Genomic DNA, 20,734 nt, shown 5'->3' with positions numbered 1-20,734 from the left:
ATGAGTATTTGGAAATCAGTCCGTTTCCTATGAGAACAAGACCTTTCTCAGAAAAGGACCCATGAATCCAGGAAAAAGCACAGGGCCATTAATGTGCGAGCTACGGAACACACTACTTCCTGAAATCAATATGTGTGGAGGTTCCAGCTTTATCACAAGGGTTACTTGGTTCAAGATTAAATTCACCATAGGACTTCGATGAAGCTTTGAATATCTTACACTAAGTGGAGGTTCAAAACCAAAAGGTACCTATCATTTATGTATTGGTTTCCACGATGATGCTTTGTCTCAACTTACCTTGAACTACACTGGCTTGATCTCATTCGGGTACGTAGGCAGTCACTTGAGTGATGCAGCCACTCCTGTTTTATAACATTTACTTTATTTTCATGTTTTTTTGGTTATTGAAAATAGGGGGAGATTGTTGGATATTTTCAATAACATAGAAAATAAAACGGTTTTCGTTTTTGGTTTGCCGCTACGACAGGGGAGTGTCCTGTGTGTTGAATAGACATAATGGATGTTAGTTGGAGATCAAGAGGCACCTCTAATGGGTGTGATGGTTCACAAAAGACACAACCATTCCCATTAGACAACTTATGTGTTTTTTGGAAATAAAGAGGCATCTCCAATAGGCATGAGTTCCCTATAAGTAGTGATGATTTGTTTTTATTTAAATATGAAGAACATCAAAAACTCTTTCTGTTTTCTCTCTAACAAGCATCATCAGAAACAAAACCAGTGTGTTCTTGGTTGGATCAAGGTCGTACAAGCTTTGAATCCAACATTTTTGTGGGGCTTCAAGTATCCTGACGACGATATTCATTGACCTGTTTGTACTCGCCAATTCAATTGGGAAAGGGTCGAATAATTGTCGAAAAGAATCTTTCATTAGAGCCTTGAACCCTAAATACAACATTCTTTTCTGTTGGGTTCAGAGCCATCTACGTACTAATCTTGCGGAAACATATTAGCTTACAAGAAACACTTGATCTCTCGGAAACCCTAATACAACATCCTTTTCTTCACCCTGTTTTAGTGTCAATTTTCCAACAAAGGGGTGCAACTTCAGGGTCTCAATAATGGGATCAACCACCTTCGTTTATTGGATCTGCCATGGGAAGTGATATTTCTTCTCTTCCTTCCTACAGATTCAGATAAGTTAATAGCATGTCGTTTTTTCTTTTGTTTTTCTATGTTTCTCTCTTCTCTCAGTCAGGCCTTGCCCCCCTCTTTTCTTTTTTATGTTCATTTTCAATAAGATCTCCTTGCAACAACAGAATTTTGAATGTCACTAAAAACTCTATTATTTCTTTCCTTCCAGACACACCAAATAATGGCCACAGGAACCAACTTCCATATATCTCTTTTCACCTTGTCGGATTTTATTTTTTTTGCCAAGCTTGTAAAGCTGGAATCACATCTTCACGCATTGCAATGAGCCAGTTAATCTTTGCTGTCAAAGTATCCAAACCTTTCTTGCAAAAAGACAATGAATAAGCAAATGAGGAAAAAAAATTCTCTAGTAGGCAGTCTTCCATGAGCAATAAGCCAAAGAAAAAAGCCTCCTGGGAGGTGCGCTACTATCTCCACACTCAGTAGCCAGTTTCACAACAAATTATGCTAGTAATTCTTAAGGACTGATTTTAGACGAGATGTATACTTGATCATTATGTAGACCTATTTTAGTACGTAGCATATTTACTGCGAACAATGTCAAGTCTGGAATATTATTTTTTTTGAAGAAGTCTGTTAGACCATGACCATTGACCCCTCTTTAAAAAGAAATCCAACGCTGAAATCTCTTCTCGTGAACGGTCAGTCAAACAAAAAGAAGGGTCAGTCAAACTCATGGGTGAGCCGTTAGATCAATGAAATTGACGATTGTTAAATAACCATAAATTAATCGGACATGTTTCTAATAATATCTCTAACCCTAATAACTAGTGTAGGAAGAAACCAAACTGCGCCTCCCTCGCCCAAATTTGTGTAGAGAGAATTAAAGGAAGAAATCAAACTTTAACCTCAGATCCGATGCATATTTATCAGCATCGGTGGCTCTCCAGTTTCATCAACCAAAACCCCCGTTCTCCTTGAAACCCTAACTTTCCCAATTCTTCTTCTTCTGCAGATCCCTTCTATTCTCAACTTAGAGTTCCAATGGGGAACTTTAATATGCTTCCTTACGAGATCATGTTTGATATTTTCATTCGTTTACCAATTGAATCTGTTCTGGAATGCAAGTTAGTCTCTAAACCTTGGAGAGATCTTGTTCGGCATCCATCCTTGGCACAGATGCACTTGAATCATCTCAATGATTCTGGTAAGTTAAGCTGTATTTTCTATAGTCATGTACAAGGGCTTAAAACATTTTATTATAGTGAGTATGATGATAATCGTCATGAGGCACCCTTTAACAGAAGAACAAGGATGAATTTAAGCTCTCCATTTGACGATTATTATTTTAATGGTTCATGCAATGGCCTAATTTGCTTCGATGCATCGCTTAGAGACGAAATTGGTCAATGGCATTTTGGACCTGCTCATATCTGTAATCCAATCACTAGAGAATATGTTATCCTTCCAAGATTTAAAGAATCTTCCTGGTGGACTGGATTTGGTCACATTCCTTCGTCCAATGGGTACAAGGTTGTTAGGATATATAACTCGAAGAAGAGAAACCTAAATGAAGAAATTGGAATTGGAGTTTTTCAGGTGTACACTCTTGGGAGTGTCAGTGGATGGAGAAATGTGGGAACGACCAACATCCGTATGAAACGTTTTTCACACAGTGCTGCTATGTTTGCAAATGGAGCTCTTTTTTGGAAGCACAACAATGGAACCACATGCACTATTCTTGCTTTCCATTTGGCTGATGAAAAGCTTAGCCAACTTCCACCACCACCACCTTATTTGACACAAACTGATGATTCATATATCTCTATTAAGTTAGGGGTTTTAGGTGATTTTCTAAGTGCTACTCATTATTACGATTCTGGTGATTGTGACATATGGTTATTAAAGAAGAATGAAGATAATGATGACTTCAACTGGATTAAAGTGTTTAGTCTTGACAATGAAATTTCACGGCCATTCGAGTTCACGAAGAGTGGTAGGCTTTTGTGCTATGGGAAAAGTAAAATTTATTATAGTTACGATCCAAAAGCTTCGTCTGCCAAAATCGATATCAGTTCTGGCAAGTCAATTTGTGAAGCGATTCCTCATAAGAATACGTTAATTTCATTGAAAGTATTAGGAGAAATGGATACAAAAACAATGGAATTCTGTGAAATGATAAGTTCAAGTGAGGAGGGAGAGAACAGTGATTAACTGAAGAAGCCGCAGAACGAAGTAAGAGATCACTAGGTAAGTGTAATGATCCTTCATTGAAAATCTTAAGCATTTTTAAATTAGATATAACAAGGTATCTTCTGAATCTAATCAATAGACAGCGTGTGCTGATATAATATCATGTATGGTATTATAGCTTTTTGTTGTTATGTTCATTCTGCATTTTGCAATTCACCTAAGTTAGTCATAATGGAGAAATGTAATGCAAACTTAGTAAACTTATTTCCTTTTATAAGAAATTAATTACAATCGGTGTTTGAGAAGTAAATGCAGGAAACATGGTGGAAATCCGTAAGCTTTCCTAATAATCTAATCAATAGACAACGTGTGCTGATATAATATCATGTATGGTCTTATAGCTTTTTGTTGCTATATATGTTCATTCTGCATTTTGTGATTCACGTAAGTTAGTCTTTATGGAGAAATGTAATGCAAACTTGGTAAACTTATGTCCTTTTATAAGAAATTAAATTAAAGTTGGCTCCTATCCTCCGAGGAAATCTAATCAGTTCTTTATTCTCAGGTGTTATCCTTATTAGCTGCTGTCGTTTTGAGATTTCTTGTACATTTTGAGTTGCTGAATTTTTTCGTTTTAATGATGACGATGACGATGAGGGTTGTTTATTGTAATGCTATCGATGGGACTCAGTGTTAGATTGATAATCCGAGAGTGGGAAGGTTGCTGATATAGAGTGATGTTTAGGCTTACTGATGTCGAGCCATTTGCTCATTTGAGAATGTTAGGGCTCTATGTTACTAGGTTACACTTCCTGTCATTATGATCTACATCTTTCATCTCTAGAAATGCAGTGAGTGTAAGATTTATTTAGCAGAAGTTTATTTTTTTCATTCTCTTTTGGGCATTTTTTTGGTTGTTGGTTATTACATAGTACTAAGAGTTTCTCAAAGTTGATTTTATTTGGCATTGCAGTGCCATTATCTGAAACTGATGCTGCTTTCGTGGAGAGGTAAACCTGCAGATTCTATTCCAATTTTATCATGCTTCCTGACGATTCTGGGAGGCAAAATTCTGGATAGGAGGACTGAAAAGAGAATTTTATGTCACATGTAAGGTGTTGAATTTATCCAATTAAGCAACTTTGGCTATTTATTTTGGGAATTTGTATTGCAATGAAGTGTGTTCGGATTCTTGTATATTTTCTTTTATTAGTAGGATATGCTTAGAACCTTGCTTGACCGTTTTGTAGATTACGAAATTACACTAGGAGTTTTAGGTGATTTTCTAAGTGCTACTTATTATCCTGATGGTGGTGGTTGTGAAATATGGTATTTGAAAAAGAATAAAGATAATTACAATGAGTTGGGCTGGCATAAAGAGTTTAGGATAGACGGATACATACCACGACGGTTTGGGTGTACGAAGAGTGGTAGGCTTCTTTTGTATTTTAGGCATGGCGACATTGCAAAGGATTCATCTGCCAAAATGGATGTGAGATTTGGCAAGTCTATTCTTGAAGCAATCCCTCACAAGAATACTTTAGTTTCATTAAAAGTATTAGGAGAAATGGATACGAAAACAATGGAACCTGGTGATAGAGCAAGATCAAGCGAGAAGACAAAAAACAATGTTAAACTGCAGAAACCGCTGAAAGAAGTAACAAATATAGGTAAGGGTACTGCTGATAAACCTTTATTTAAGCATTTTGGGAACAGATAACATGGTGTTTTTCTTGAATCTAATTGTGTGACAGTATGTGCTGATATTACATTATACATGAACTACTCTTATTGCTTTGTTTATTTTGTGCGATTTTTTTATTTGCTTTGCTTAGTCGTAATGCAGAATATAATGCTAACTTTGATAAACTTATTTTCGTGTATAAGAAATTCAAAGATGAGTCCGAGTCGTATGTGCAGCATTATCAAGGGAAACAGAGAGCTCTCCCAGTAATCCTAGGCTTCTGGAATATCTTTTCAGTTTCTAGTCTCAGCTATATATTCTTTCAGTGTTGTCATTCCGAGATTGAGTGCGCGACTATGAGTTACTGAATTTGTTTCACCTAGAAAATACAGTTAACAGCAGAAAAGTTGTCTTCATTAGTCAGTAATTGCACATTCTCGTATATTGAGTCAAAATCTTGCCTTCATAAGAAAACTGAAAACCAGTAGGCACTAGGCAGAGTCTTTTCACAGTACGCAGAGGGGTGATGCAATTTAGGTTACAGTCCTATCATTACGATCTAAAAATATTCATCTCCAGATATGTAGTGAATGTAGGAATTATTCTGCAAGAAGTAAAGCTGTAGGAAGGAATATGTTGACACATACGTACATAGACGCAGTTCTCCAGATATGTAGTGAATATGATGTCTGGTTTAGTAACTTATTTCATTTTTGCATGGGAGTTGAATAAGTAGATGCAGGCACAATGGTGGAAACTGAAGGCAAATACTGCATTAACACATGTTATGTTACTGTTGTACTCTTACAGAAAAATGGTAGTTACCTAGAGTAGTAAACTGACTAAAGTCGGTCTTCATTTATCGTTAACTGTTAAAATAGCAACAGTTCATAGGTGTGCAGAATCAGACTACAAGTCTTCGGCACTTCTTTTATCTGAAGTTATGTGGCTCTCCTATATCTTTGATGAACTTCATGTAGCTACCTCTGCACCTTACTAACTCTATTGTGATAATATCAGTGTTAAATGCTTGGCTAAGAATCTTGTTTCATTGTTAAACTAAAAGTGTAGTACAACTTATTCGAGATCTTGTTTCAGCTGGTTTATCTAACAATTTCCTCTTTTCCATTACATCTTCAGGTGGCAGTTATTTTTACGAAGGGTCTTACTTCTCCTCTATTGCTTTGACTGAAGTCCTTGACGGATGACCAATTACTAAACATTTACATTCATTGAGAGGTAGAAAAAGTTACAGCTGACAGTAACCCTTGTGCCTAACATGTCAATGTTGAACTTGGAGCAAAAATGCCATGGTACTTAAGTATTTTAGTAGCAGGAAATATAGCAGTCTTGCCAAAAAGCTGGAACCAGATTTATTTATGTTCCTTCTTTTTTGAGTACTATAATTTTAAGATTTGCAGTTTTTTCAGAATGTGAGCCACTAGCTAAATCCCTTGCCAATTGTGAATGTCGTAACTGAAATATCATATACTACGACTGGTTCATCTCAAGCAGTAATAGTCATGCTAGGTCGGTCCATTTCTTTGCTAATCGATCGCAGCAAATAAGCTGGAGTCAACTCAACATACATGAAATTAGAGGTGTAAATCAAACACGCCAAAATTAGGGCACGCACCTATTGGATATTAATGCGACTTCATGAGAGTTTTAAAATAGTCATTTTCATCACGTAATTCAGTCCACCAACAAACTATTATTAGCCCCACGTTTAACCTTTGCTCAAGGCTGACTCCAAGGCGGCACAGACTTTAGCAATAAACAAATTGCATTATATAGCTAGAACGAACACTTGAAGAAACCATCATTCAGATTTCATTCAATCGGTATAGTACCAGAGCTGAGCTTAGCTGAAATTCAAATTTGTATGGGCTCTGGTCTTGTGAAATATCTGAAGCAGACATAAAACTGTAGTAAAGATAATATAAGGAAACGGGAAATGGGACTGAAAGAAAGTAGAACGAAAATATTTCAATACTCTGTCCTTGATGGTTGAGGGAACTACACCAATCTCCATAAATTCCAGAAAAGAGAAAACAAACAATATTCGAAAACACTCACAAGGGGTTTTCTAGAATAAAAGTATCGGTAAGTGTCTTCAGAGCTCGTCAAAAACTTAAACACGCAATTTGCGGGTTTTGGAAACATTAGTAACAGCTTCGCTACACGGCTACAGTTAGTTGTTTCTTATGGTCTTCGGAGAGCCCTTGTGAAGCTACAAAGGTTACCGTCTCAAGAAAACCAGCATACTTTAGAAAGAATCTAATCGCATTTAGTTCCATTGGTTCCCCATCAAATTTTTTAAACTTGATCGACTTTAGGTGTGGTGGCAAACATTTAGGTTCAAGTGACCTATCAATGTCTTCTATGTCACGAAAAAAGAATTCTCTACAAGAATCAAAGCAAAAGTTCAGCAAAATTAGATACAGCAAAACAAATAAATAGTGATGCTAACACAAACACAGGCAACTAGTTTTTGAGAGATAGCACAATTCGATTTCCAAAAGAAAACTAATGAAACTAGGTGAGTTGCAAAGGAGCAGCCGAGAGATTCGAGTTTAGGAGACTGACTTATGCAATTCAAATCAACAGTTTTGCTGAATCTGGCAACACCAATTTTCAATGAGAGAACTGAATACCAATCTTAAATAAATTAATTGAGACGTAAGAGGCGTGCGACTTGCCTGAGAAAAGAGTATCGATTCAAGATTAGGCGATAGCTGGAGAAACCTGAAGAATGTCGTAATCGTTGAAATAGAATCTGTATGTAAGCTCGTGTACCGAAATGGTGAACCAATTTCCAGATGGATCAAATTGTTAAATGCGGGTAAATCGGTTAGGAGGATGTCTGCCTCACTTAGAATCTACAACAACAACAACGAAACCTCAAGTCCCAAATAAGTTGTGGTAGGCACTTAGAATCAAATCACAAAAATAAAACAAATTTAAGATAGTATACCACTGATTAAATTCACAAAAATGTAATTAATTAAGTGAGAATCATCTAAAGTATTAGGCTTACTAGAAATGAGTTGGCATATATTTTAAGGAGCTTTGCACTTGAAAGCTTTTCCAAAAGCTTGACAAATACTTTGTTTGGGTATTTGTATCTCATACATGTAAAAACCAACATCTGCCTCAACTAGTGACAGAAAGCTACCAGGGATAAAGTCTGCTGGTGGGTATTCTTTGTAACTAATAGTCAATAGATTAGGAGAAGATATCTCCACCGTAGACTGTGTTAAGTAGCAGGAAGCAATAACTAAGAGCTTCAATGTGGGATTCACAATGCATAACCTTTCAAATATCTGACATGAAGACAACCTCAACTCTTCAAGAATGGGGCACTTAGAAAACAATTTCCTGCTCGAGGTTTCATTCATAAAACTGAGACGTGTGAGCCGAAGTATCTTGAGCTTTGGAAAAGAAAGTGTATTTGGAATAATGAATTTGCTGCCAGTTGTTGTACGGAAATACAAATCCAACACTGTTAATGAATCACAACCAAAAAACGAGAGAGGAAATATAGAGGATATGCTCAAAGTATTTATGGATAGACCAAGTTCTTGAATTTTACGTTTCACAACAGCACTGATCCATCTAGTAACTCGAGATTCATCAAAAAACTCATCCAATTTAAGATAGCACGTATCATTTTTTTGTTAACAGTCAAGAATTTCATGAAAATCCATCAAACATGTAATGAAACCCTATAAATAAACACAAAATTGGTTAAAAAAGACCAAAATCAACAATTTTCAGATGAAAAGACATCTACGTTTTGATACTGTTTAAATGGACAAAAATATTAAAATAGCGAAGATGTAAACAGTTTCATCCTACCCGTTTTCAAATACTTTTTCTTATTTTTAATTTACATCAGGATGCATCCAGTTTCATCCTCGTTATTTTCTAAGTTTAAGCCAGGATGAATCCAATTTCATGCTTGCTATTCTTTTTGTCAATTTGACTCGTAATATAATTTTTACTCGTCCATTAGAACCATGTTTCAAAAATATTTGGAAAAATGACCCATTTTCCGATAAATAAAATCCAATCCTTCATATGAAGAGTGGTTGAATAAGAGATCAATAGTAATACCTTATAAGATATCGTACGTGGAGCCTAATCACTTCAAATCTTGTAGAAATCACAACATAGACAAATATAATTGAGAAGATTAGAGGAAGAAGTTGAGAATAACAACTTGATCCGTTCACACTATTCTATTCTTCTTTTCTAGATCTCCCTTGTATCTGTTTTCCTCTTGGTATAATCGAGAAAAAAAAGTGGGGGATATTTTCATTTTTCTGCCAACATAGTGGAACCAAAAGGCAGTACGGGGCGTGGCAGCGTGGTAGTTGTTTAGTGGGTTTTTGGCAAGCATCGTGGAAATGAAAATGGGGAAGGATCGGTTGACATGGTTATAATGACATAATCCATTGACATGGTTATCACTATTTCTATCAAACCCAACCGGCGATGAATTTAAAACTAATATTTTGGTGACATGGTCATCATATAAAACTCTACATTCCTACTAAAAAATGAGAGTATTCCGAAATACCAAACTTCACCATCTACAAATTTTAATTTCAACCGTTAATCTTTGACAGTTGATATTCAGAATGGTAGATGGTGGTATTTTACATCTCGGAATGCTCTCATTTTTGGTGGTAATGTAGAGACATATAATAAGAACATGTAATTAAAATATTATCTTCAACTTCATTGCCGGTTGGATTTGGTAGAAAAAATGGCGCTCAAATGTCAAGATTATGTCATTATAACCATGTCAACGGATCCTACCCCAATGAAAATAGAGTGTAAACATAAAATTATTGTTTACTGGTGTGTGGGGCTACGATTAATGAGAAGGCTTTATTTTTCAATACATCCACTAAAATTATTCATACCAGATTTTGCTGGGGCCAGAATGAATGAGAATTAAGTTTTTGTTTTCGATCATCATCTAATTAGATTAGATAGATAGATTAATTAGACAGAATATAATTAGAATTATGGGTACACGGAATAGACTCGCCACGTGTCGAAAACGAAAGGAAGAATCATGACTAGGAAATCTCACTTAAATATCTCAATCAGGGACTTGTCAATTCCAATGTCAGAATTACCTCATCACCAATCAGTCCCGCTAAGTACAAAGGGGATGCGAAGAGACTTGCACGAAGAATCTAAGATACGAAAGACTGAATTAGAATTCCCAACAAGATATCAACGACGAAACAGAAAGGGCGAAGTACAATAACTTGGCAAAAAAGATAACCTGCAAAGTAGACATATTGGGGAGCAAGAAAAGAGACAGCGTCCCGACAAACCCATGTGAGCATAGCGAAAAAAGGGGAAAAACTTTATGGAAAATGTCCTGGGCGAGGTATAAAGCACTCCCAAAAGAACTCGGCGAAGTAATAGGGGTGAGAGATTTTATCAATACATCCCTTTTAAGATTAGGATTTAGAGGATAGTTGATATTGAAACTAGGATAAGTTGATGACTAGAACACCAGATCGAGCGCCACACATGATAGCGACGAGGAGAAGCAAACGATTGGAGGCAAAAAGAGGAGGAAGAATGGAAATAGGAGGAACATCAGCTACAGGAGAAAGACAAGGAGTGAACCAGCAACGGACTGAGGAAGCCAGCGAAGATAACTTCAGAGAGGGTTCTGTACACACTTCCGACACGGACACCATTTTAGGAGAAGAGATGACTCATGAGGATATGAAGGAGAATATCGGTGAAGAAGACATGACGTTGGAGCAACTAAGGGAGCAGCATGCCCGATTGACGAGACAAAACGTAAGACCGATGCTGCAAACTCGCCAACTGAACGAGGATGCCGGAGCTGACGTCGCAGATTCGGAGGCGGACATGATATCATCAGGAGAAGAAGAGTTACGACGAAGGAGACATACCCGCGAGGACGACGGACGAGAGCGAAGAAGGAGACGACGAAGAGAAAGCAGTGAAGAAAGAGAACTGAGAAGGGCATTGGAAATATCAATGTTTGTACCGTCAATAAATTGACGGGGAAGCCCGTTAATCAAGCCCGATTAACTACATCAGTATTAGCGGGAAGTATTTGTCGGCCCAAGCCTAGTAGCTAGTAAAGATTGCTCCAGTTTTCGGACCCATGTCCATGGGCCCTTTTCCACCTGAAACCCTAGAAGAAAGTTATAGAACATCCACAATTGTACAAGTACAGGGAATCTTAACCCAAAGAGGGGAGGAGGATACAAAGAAAAATCCGATAAAGAAAACCATTGTGATAAAATCAACAAAATTACTCTCTGTAGGGAGATTTATCCGTGGATTTAGGCACGATGCTGAACCACGTTAAATTCTTTGTTTTCTTTGTTTTTGCTTCAATTCGTTTTTAACCCTAATTTTATCTTAATTCTCAAATAATCATCATCAATCATCGCGTTTGCGCCTAAAAGTAATTTTGGGTACAAACATTGGCGCCGACTAAGGGGATTTCGAGTGAAAGAAACGTATTTTCCCCATACAGAAGTTGTGTTCATAAAAATATATGTTCATGTTCTTCAAATAGCATACTTTTCACATCAGCTGTGCTAGCTCAAGTAACATCGATCGATAGTAGATCCTGTTGAATACAGTTCGTAGGGTTATTGTCCGTAGGGCCGGCTTGTTGGATCATGCAATCTCTTCATATTACGTAAACCATTAATGGATCCAGGGAGGAAACTATGAATGCATTCGAAATCAGGGTGTTTCCACTCACATTGTTCGATTAATATCGGTGGAAATCACATTGTTTTAGGATGCTCAAAACACAACCGAGTTCCTAAACGAGATCAACATAGCAACAGGTTTCAGAAGGGTTCAGCTCATACCAGTAACTTGCACAACACATGCCAAAGAGATAAGCCATACGTTTTTGTCCTTAAGTCGCTCTAAATTATTTTTAATTTAATTTCGTGATTTAAAGCATACGTTTCTATCCTTAAATTTCTCTAAATTATTTTTAGTTTAATTCCATGAATTAAAGCATACGTTTTCTATCATTAGTGAAATCCACTATACACTAGAACTTGAATTTCGCACTCCAATGGAAGCTCAATCTCACAGATCGACTTCGATATGGCAGACACAATAAAGGGATAATTGGACTTTAGTACTCAAGTTTTTTTCCAACATTAACCTTTGGTCTAACATTTGTCCAACATTAGGGCTTGGTACCTGGAATGAACGTTGACCTATCTTGACCGTTTATGACCAGACATTAACTAATTTTATGAGATAAAAATACTGGAAATTAGTGAGTTTAAAATTTTACCCTTAAAAGAATCTATAATAACAAAAAAGTCTACGGTCTCTATCTCTCTTATGCACGAAATTAGTGAGTTTAAAATTTTACCCTTAAAAGAATCTATAATAACAAAAAAGTCTACCGTCTGTATCTCTCTTATGCACGAATTCTTTTCAAGTCTCCTGCTATTGCCTTCTCCATTCTATTGAACCTCCCCTGTATATTTTTATTTTTTCTTAAACAATCGAACGAATCATGAGTTGTAGATGGAGGAGATCAAGGATCAAAATAGGGGATGTGTCTTTTGATAGTGATTCCTGATCTACACATCAACTAACCCTAATTATGTATCTTTCTTCCTCCGTCCCGTTGGCAGCAACAACAACTTCTTCTTCATTCAACTTCAAAATCAGCTGCAACAACAATTTCATTCAAACACAACCCAAATTTCTGTAACTCGAGCAACCCAAACTCAAGAACTCAAACATTCATCCTTCCTCTCGGTCCCACCTCCATGAGAGTACCTTCAAACCTCAAACCTAGATTTAGGTTCTTCCCCAAATTGAAGAACCCTAATTCATAAGTTGAAGACAAACCCATGATAAATCATAGCTTCTAAGTTGAAATTGTATGACCAATTTTATCAATCGTGTATAAAAAATCAATTTTCCATTGTTATTTACTGAGATTTTGAATTCAACACTAACCTACATGTCCTAATCTTTTACCGATTTTTCAGCAGAAATGTATGGAGAAGAAGAAACATGGTTACGAATGGTGGTTGATTTTGGGCTGAATCGAAGATGGTGGTTGATTTAGGGTTCTGATGATGAATTAGGGGTTTGATTCTGGTGTTGTTGTTGGTGTGAACAATGAGATCGGTGGGGTTTTCAAATCTGTTGCAGTCAATAACAAGATGAAGTACACCTGCTGCTACTGCTGTTGTTGTTACTGAAGACTAGGGACGAATTCAAAATGGAATTGGTGTTGGATTTGGGTTTTTGCAAGGTGATGATGGCAACATAAATTTGTTTTGATGGTGTTTGAATTCGAAATGGAAGAATTAGGGATTGGTGGTGGAGTTTCTGATGCTATGGCTTGAGGAAATGTCGAGTTGCAGGTGGATTCTGCAATGAAGCTGACATGGAACTGGGTTGAACAGATGGAACTGGGTTGAACCGAGGATAGATTTAGATGGGTCTTAACTGAAGTGCTGATGTTTATGAAGAAAATGATGCAGTGATGGAATTGAAACTACAGAGATGGAGTCTGTGGTGATTGAGATTGCAGATGGAGTAGAGCAGGAGCAGTACAAACATAGATCTCTAATATTATGAGTCAACTTAAAATTAAAGAAACAAAAATAAATAATTACCTTATGAACCCTGAACATAGATCTCTAATATTATGAGTCAACTTACATTCGGCTCATTCAGCAGCTTTCATGAATTTTAGTTCTTGTGCGAAACCAACTCACTTCTTGTGCGAAACCAACTAGTGTTCTGGTAGAAATGGCAACTCAAACGCACTGCCAACTGCAACAGTGTGTTTCTTGTGGGAAACTAACTAATGTTCAAGTAGGTAGCGTATGTAGAACTGGAAACATACACGCACTACTGATAGGATCCGGAGATACATATATATAATAAACCGCAATCGCATGGTGTCTAACTAGTAGACAGAGGCAAGTACGGGTCGAACTAACAGGGAGCGGTGGAAACACTGATAACTAATATCTCCAATAAACTAACCAGAAACGATTTTTGGGATTTTAGAATGAGAAAGAAAATATAAAACTCAACTAAACTAAAATGAACACGAAAAGAGAGAGCGTCGGTAACCAGGGTCAATGGATTCCACTACTATTTCTAATTGAATGCCGAAAAGAATTCGAATTCCAAATATGAGTCTATATCTTTGTTCAATTGCAACACCTATTATTGGCATAACTTTCTCTAATATAACTTGCATCTCCTAAGTATAACCCATCAAAGTATTCCAAGCATGGACTATCAAATTATAATGACAAAAAAATTATTGAAAAGATAATTCTTAGGTTCACAATTATTATTTGCCTCGTCTAAGCATAACCCATCAAATGATTTAATATAAGCATGGATTATCATATACTGTAACAAATTTGATTGCAAAACTATCACATTTATGCATTTAGGCTATTGTGTCGTACAAAGCCGGCGAAACAAAAACACATATTCTTTATAAAATCAATAAACCATGATTATTGTTTTCGAAATTCGATACACAAAGCCTAATACCAAATTAATTCCACTTACATCATAATGGTCTATGCTCAAAGTAGCTTTTTCCATGAACCCTAATTACGTAAAGTGTAGCAAAACATAATTGTGGGTTTCTCAAAACCCATCAAAAATAATAACAAGAAAAAAAAAATTAAACCGTATCACCGCCGTCACCCGACAATCGATCCTCTTCTTCTCCTCTTATTTTGTCTGCTCCAAAATCCTTCGCGGCCGCTCCACCTCCTTTCTCTTCTGATTTCTGCTCCATAGCCGCAACTCCCAAAACCCGCCTCTCTGTGTCTGTCCCTTTTCTTAACAGTGAGATTCCAATATGAATGATGTCACAAACCAACCTTTTTCTCCTTCTTAACCAATGAAATAATGCCGCATCATCAACTCCAACCAATCACCCTCCAAGTGTCTGTTCACCTTCCCTTTATACCAATCCACTCACTCACTTACGAAAAGTGGAAGTATAAAAAATCTTTTTCCCTTACTTTCCACATTTCAATCATTAATTGGTATCTCCGAGTTTCCTTTCATGTATACTATATATAAGTCCACAAATCCATAGCCCCACTAGTGATGCTGACGTGCTTAAACAAAGACAATCATTTCTTTGTTTCACTTGATCAATATCTCTGGACGTGAGTTGGTCAAGAGGCCTGACAAAATGAAATAGGCAAACAAGTTTGCTGTCCACGATAAAATAAGCTCGGTCCTGACGCTGTGAACAGTAATTGGTGCTTTTGTGTGCAAACGCCATTATAGCTCTTGATTTAGCTGTGATTCTTTCCGGGTGATCGGGTTGGCTTGTATTTCCTGAAAACGATTTAAGATAATGTTATTAGCTAATTAACGAGACCTAGCTAGTGTAAATGTGGATATAAAAACGTCGCACTCATGTGCTTATCAACTACCAACTACTCCATGATAATAACACTTCATAATACTTATTGAGGATGGATTAGAAAAATCAATCTGGGGTTTATTAAAAAGACTAAAGCATGGAAATGAAATTGAATCAGTTTATGGTAGTAAAGAGGTGGTTTGTTGGTATGGAAAACATATATACTCCCATTTCCCATACACCGGATTAGTAAAGAACCAAATATAACTGGTCCGAACACTAGTTGGTTGTTTGGGTTTGAGTCAATAGGCCTGGCCAAGGGTGTATACAAGTTACCACATACATGCAGTGGAGATATACCGTTGTTGTCTTTATGTCACACAACAAGAATTGTTATCTTCCGTAATGGATTGCATAATGTTGTTGTGGTTCCTCTTAAAAATATTATGCCTCTTGGTTCCTGGCATGATATAACTTTATAATGAGAGGTTGTAGACGTCTTACTTAACAAGCAAGATCAATCTTTGGGGGTTTCCAGCAATTTGGAGTTTTAAACAACTTGGTCAAAAGTTATATGAAAACTGAAATCATGTATAAGTCTCCAAGAGTTTTGGTGTTGTTGCTCTTCAAGGTCTGGGTAGTCAATTGTTAGAAACAAAGCACTATAATCAAATCATACAAAGAAACCATTGAGTCGCGTACTAGGTCGCTATCTTTAAGGTGTTTCGCGACTCTGCCTCTTGATTGTGCTAGCAGTCAGTTTTTTGTCGAAACCCTATGGGATAAAACAGCTTATCTCTTTCGATTTCTCTGCACTGAGAAATCGAATCAATAATAACTCTTTCAACAACACTTGCTCAGAAAACTTGACGAAATAAAAATAACGTTCTATATTTTCTCTTCCAGAAACCAGTTTTTTTTATAATCAAAAAGAATCAATGGAATTAATGGAAAATTAATTTTCGATTAAATGCCAATTAAATTTCTTTGTAACAGCAAAAAAACGGCCGTATTAAAATTTCAACATTAACTGTAATTAATCATGATATAATTATCTTAATACGTTTTGAAAATTTAAGTTAAAAACAGCAAAAAATATTGTTTCTGGATCAGCAGACCCCAAGGCCCCGCTCCCGGACTAATGTAATATAATATATAGTATAAATAGTATATACCCTAGTGAAATTGTGTGGGGTGGGAATTGAACCCATGCCTATAGTGTGGGAGCTCAAAACAATGCCACCATACTATCTCTCTAACTTTGGCATATTATTACAAAACTATGTTTTTTAAATATATACCCCAACAATCCCCCACTTATATTTTAAAACATTGAGCAAGTGCTATACAGTTGTGCATAAGAAAAGGTGCCTTTCGACTTGAACCTCTACATAGTGTTGAACTTTCTAAGTATCAGGTAACTAGAGTGACTCTCGTCTTGAACTCTAACTAATAATAGATTATACAACACACACAACTATATCTTAGAGTAAAGTTCTTAATTTTGCACATTAGGGCCATGTGCTTATCCCTTTCTTAACGAACGATCTAGAGAAATGCCCTAGTTCTCATAGAAGGCGGCCACACCTTCACATTCGTATAGGTGAATCTATCAAGGATACTCCTGTATATCCCACTCTTAACTTAAGAGCTATAGACATCATTAAGAGTTTAAACACTCAACCTGTTTCCCACTTCAGGATATCATGCTATGGGAATGCATGACTCTATCATATTATTTGTAACTTCGTCTAGTCCCTTTGAACCTATTTCTAGGTTGGGTATCCATTACAAATGACTCAACTTCTCACGGGCAAAAGTCCCATACTTTTAGAGATATTCCATACCTTTTCTCTTGCTAATCCTTTCGTCAAAGTATCAGCTATATTTCCTTCAGACCTTACATGATCTACTCTAACAACACCAGTTGTGAGAAATTCTCTAACTGTGTCGTGCTTTCGACGTATCTGTCGATTCTTACTTTTATTATAACAGTTCTCTACTACTCCGATAGCCGCGGTACTATCGCAGTGGATCAAAGTGGCTGGTATCGGTTTTTCCCATACTGGAATGTCTGATAACAGACTCTTCAGCCATCCTGCTTCTTCACTAGCTGCTGCTAGTGCCATCAATTCAGCCTCCATCGTAGATTGGGCTATAATTGTCTGTTTCTTTGATCTCCAAGATACAGCGCCCCCAGCAATAGTAAAAACATATCCACTGGTGGCCTTGGAATCATCTGAAAGAGTATTCCAATTAGCATCGCTAAATCCTTCAAGGACTGCGGGATGCCTCTTATAGTGTAATCCTAGGTTTGTGGTTCTTTTCAGATACCGCATAACCCTCTCAATAGCATCCCAGTGTTCCAAACTAGGATTACTGGTAAACCTGCACAGAACTCCCACTGCATATGCAATGTCTGGTCTTGTACAATCAGTTGCATAACGCAGACTTCCAATTATACTAGCATATTCAGATTGTCTAACACTTTCTCCAGTGTTCTTAAACAATTTCACATTAGGATCAAACGGAGTACAAGCAGGCTTACAATCAAAATATTCATACTTTCTCAGAATTTTTTCAATGTAGTGAGATTGATCCAAACAAATACCACTACTAGTTCTAGTTATTTTGATTCCCAAGATTACACTAGCTTCACCCAAATCTTTCATGTCAAAATTCGAACTAAGCATACCTTTAGTTTCATTGACAACAGATAAATTGGAACCAAATATCAGCAAATCATCCACATACAAGCAAACAATCACACACACATCATTCTCAAATTTATAATAGATGCATTTGTCACCCTCGTTTATTCTGAAGTTATGTGAAATCATTAAATTATCAAATTTCTCATGCCACTGTTTAGGAGCTTGTTTTAAACCATAAAGGGATTTTTCTAGCTTACATACTTTCTGTTCTTGTCCAGGAATTACAAAACCTTCAGGTTGTTCCATATAAATTTCCTCTTCTAGTTCACCATTCAAAAAGGCAGTTTTAACATCCATTTGGTGAATAACAAGATTATGAGCAGCGGCAACAGCAATCAAAACACGTATAGATGTTAATCTAGTAACAGGAGAATAAGTATCAAAGAAGTCTACGTTCTCTCGTTGCCTAAATCCTTTAGCAACCAGTCTAGCTTTGTGCTTCTCTATTGTTCCATCAGGTTTAGTTTCCTTTTCAAAACCCATTTACAACCTATAGGCTTACAACCAGGAGGTAAATCTACTATACGCCAAGTTCCATTAGACATATGAGAATCCCATTCATTATCTACAGCTTCTTGCCAGAAACTAGACTCTGCAGAACTGAACGCCTCTTGTAAATTAGAAGGTTCTTCCTCTACGGCATAAAAATTTCAAAATCAGGATCTCTTGTGTCAGTCCTAGCTCTTTTACTTCTTCTAGGTTCAACTTCAGTGATCCTAGTTTCTGCACTTCTAGGTTCTTCTAATCTATGTTCAGAATCAGCTCTAGGTAAAACACTAGATAAAGAACCCCCACTATTACCCCCACTATTTCTAGATTTAAAAGGAAATCTCTCTTCAAAGAAATCAACATCAATAGATTCAATAATAACCTTATTATTAATATCAAAGAACCTATAAGCTTTACTGTTTTGAGCATAACCAATAAAAACACATTCATAAGCTCTACTTTCTAACTTATGTCTTTTAGGATCAGGTTTTCTAACAAAAGCTAAGCAACCCCAAACTCTAAAATAAGAGACATTAGGTTTTCTATTTCTCCAAAGTTCATAAGGAGATATCATGGTTTTATTATTAGGAATGCGGTTCAAAACATGGCAAACAGTCAGCAAACATTCACCCCACCAATGAGAAGCAGCACCAGAGCTAAGCAAACAAGCAACAGTCAATTCAGTAAGAGTACGATTCTTTCTTTCAGCTTTCCCATTCATTTGAGGATTATATGGTGCAGTTCTTTCATGTATAATGCCATTAGTTTGATAAATTTCAGTAAAAGGAGAAGAATCATATTCAGTGCCTCTATCACTACGAAATCTCTTAATTTTCCTACCAAATTGATTTTCAATTTCAGCAATAAAAATCTTAAACTTTTCAATAGCTTCGTTCTTATGGCTCAACAAATAAACATAAGTATAATTAGAACAATCATCAATGAACGTCATGATATACCTCTTGCCATTTCTAGTTAGGATACCTTCATATTCACACAAATCAGAATGTATTAAGTCTAGTGGTTTCGATTCTCTTACAACAGATTTATGTGAAGTCTTGGTTATTTTTGCTTGACTACAGTATTCACATTTTTCAAAATCATTTTCAGAAAATTCAGGGAGGACACCTAACTTACTCATGTTATTTACTAACTTTTTACCCACATGACAAAGCCTTCCATGCCAAACATTAAAATTGCAAACCATATAAGCAGAAGAATCAATTTTATTCATAGCATCAACATTAAGCTTAAACATTCCATCAGTAGCATAACCCTTTCCTACAAAATTCTTATTCTTAGTTATAGTGTAAATATCAGACCCAATAGTTTGATACAACCCAGCCTTGTTGAGAAGATAGCCGGAAACAAGGTTCTTTCTCATTTCTGGAGTGTGAAGGACATCTTTCAGCATGAGTGTCTTCCCAGAAGTAAACTTCAACTCTACCGTACCAGAACCTTTCACCATAGTGCTGTGGGAGTCTCCCAATAACACTTTCTTGTCCTTGGTTTCAGCATAAGTCTTAAACATGGACCTATCAAAACAACAATGACGCGAAGCACCACTGTCTATCCACCACCCATCAGATCCACCAACCATGTAGAACTCTGGATCAGAGACCATGGCAATTATAACGTCACCCACAGCATTAGCTTGTGCGTTATTCTTTTCCTTGTTAAATCTGCAATTCCTAGCCATGTGGTTTGGTTTATTACAGATATAACAAAGAAATTCAGAATTGGAATTCTGTCCATTTTTCGATGGGTGTTGGTTCTTGTTTTGATTAGGCCTTCCTCCTTTCTTCTGGTTCGGGTTAGGTTTCATATCCCTTTTCTTAGGTTTTAAATTCGGATGAGTCTTATTGTTAGAAACAATGAGAATCTCTTCCTTCTTATCTTGTTTCCGAGCTTCTTCCTCAACCCTGAGCTTAACAATCAAACTTTCAAGAGAAAATTCTTTAGTCTTGTGACGCAAAGTATTACGAAAATCTTTCCAGCTAGGTGGTAACTTGTCAATCATTACAGAAACTTGAAATTGTTCATCAGTTTTCATACCTTCGGCCACAATTTCGTGGTAAATTTTTTGAAGTTCATGAGCCTGTGCAACAACTGATC

General features: G+C 36.6%; 1 protein-coding gene across 1 annotated transcript; it reads left to right on the top strand.

Annotated features, from left to right (window-relative positions):
- Positions 1-2,160: 2,160 nt before the first annotated feature.
- LOC113316258 (F-box/LRR-repeat protein At2g43260-like) lies at positions 2,161-4,484 on the top strand. The gene is made up of 2 exons (XM_026564475.1): positions 2,161-3,366; positions 4,283-4,484. The coding sequence occupies exon 1, from the start codon at positions 2,161-2,163 to the stop codon at positions 3,328-3,330; it is 1,170 nt and encodes a 389-aa protein (XP_026420260.1). The 3' UTR covers positions 3,331-3,366; positions 4,283-4,484.
- The last annotated feature ends 16,250 nt before the right edge of the window (positions 4,485-20,734 follow it).

Source organism: Papaver somniferum, chromosome 10 (assembly GCF_003573695.1).
Source record: "Papaver somniferum cultivar HN1 chromosome 10, ASM357369v1, whole genome shotgun sequence".
NCBI classification, from domain to species: domain Eukaryota; kingdom Viridiplantae; phylum Streptophyta; class Magnoliopsida; order Ranunculales; family Papaveraceae; genus Papaver; species Papaver somniferum.
Note: the sequence above shows the minus strand (reverse complement) of the source record. Positions and strands in the feature narration are given on the sequence as shown.

Excerpts from the sequence above, each read along its gene's own strand:
- LOC113316258 (XM_026564475.1), top strand. The coding sequence starts at position 2,161 with ATGGGGAACTTTAATATGCTTCCTTACGAGATCATGTTTGATATTTTC.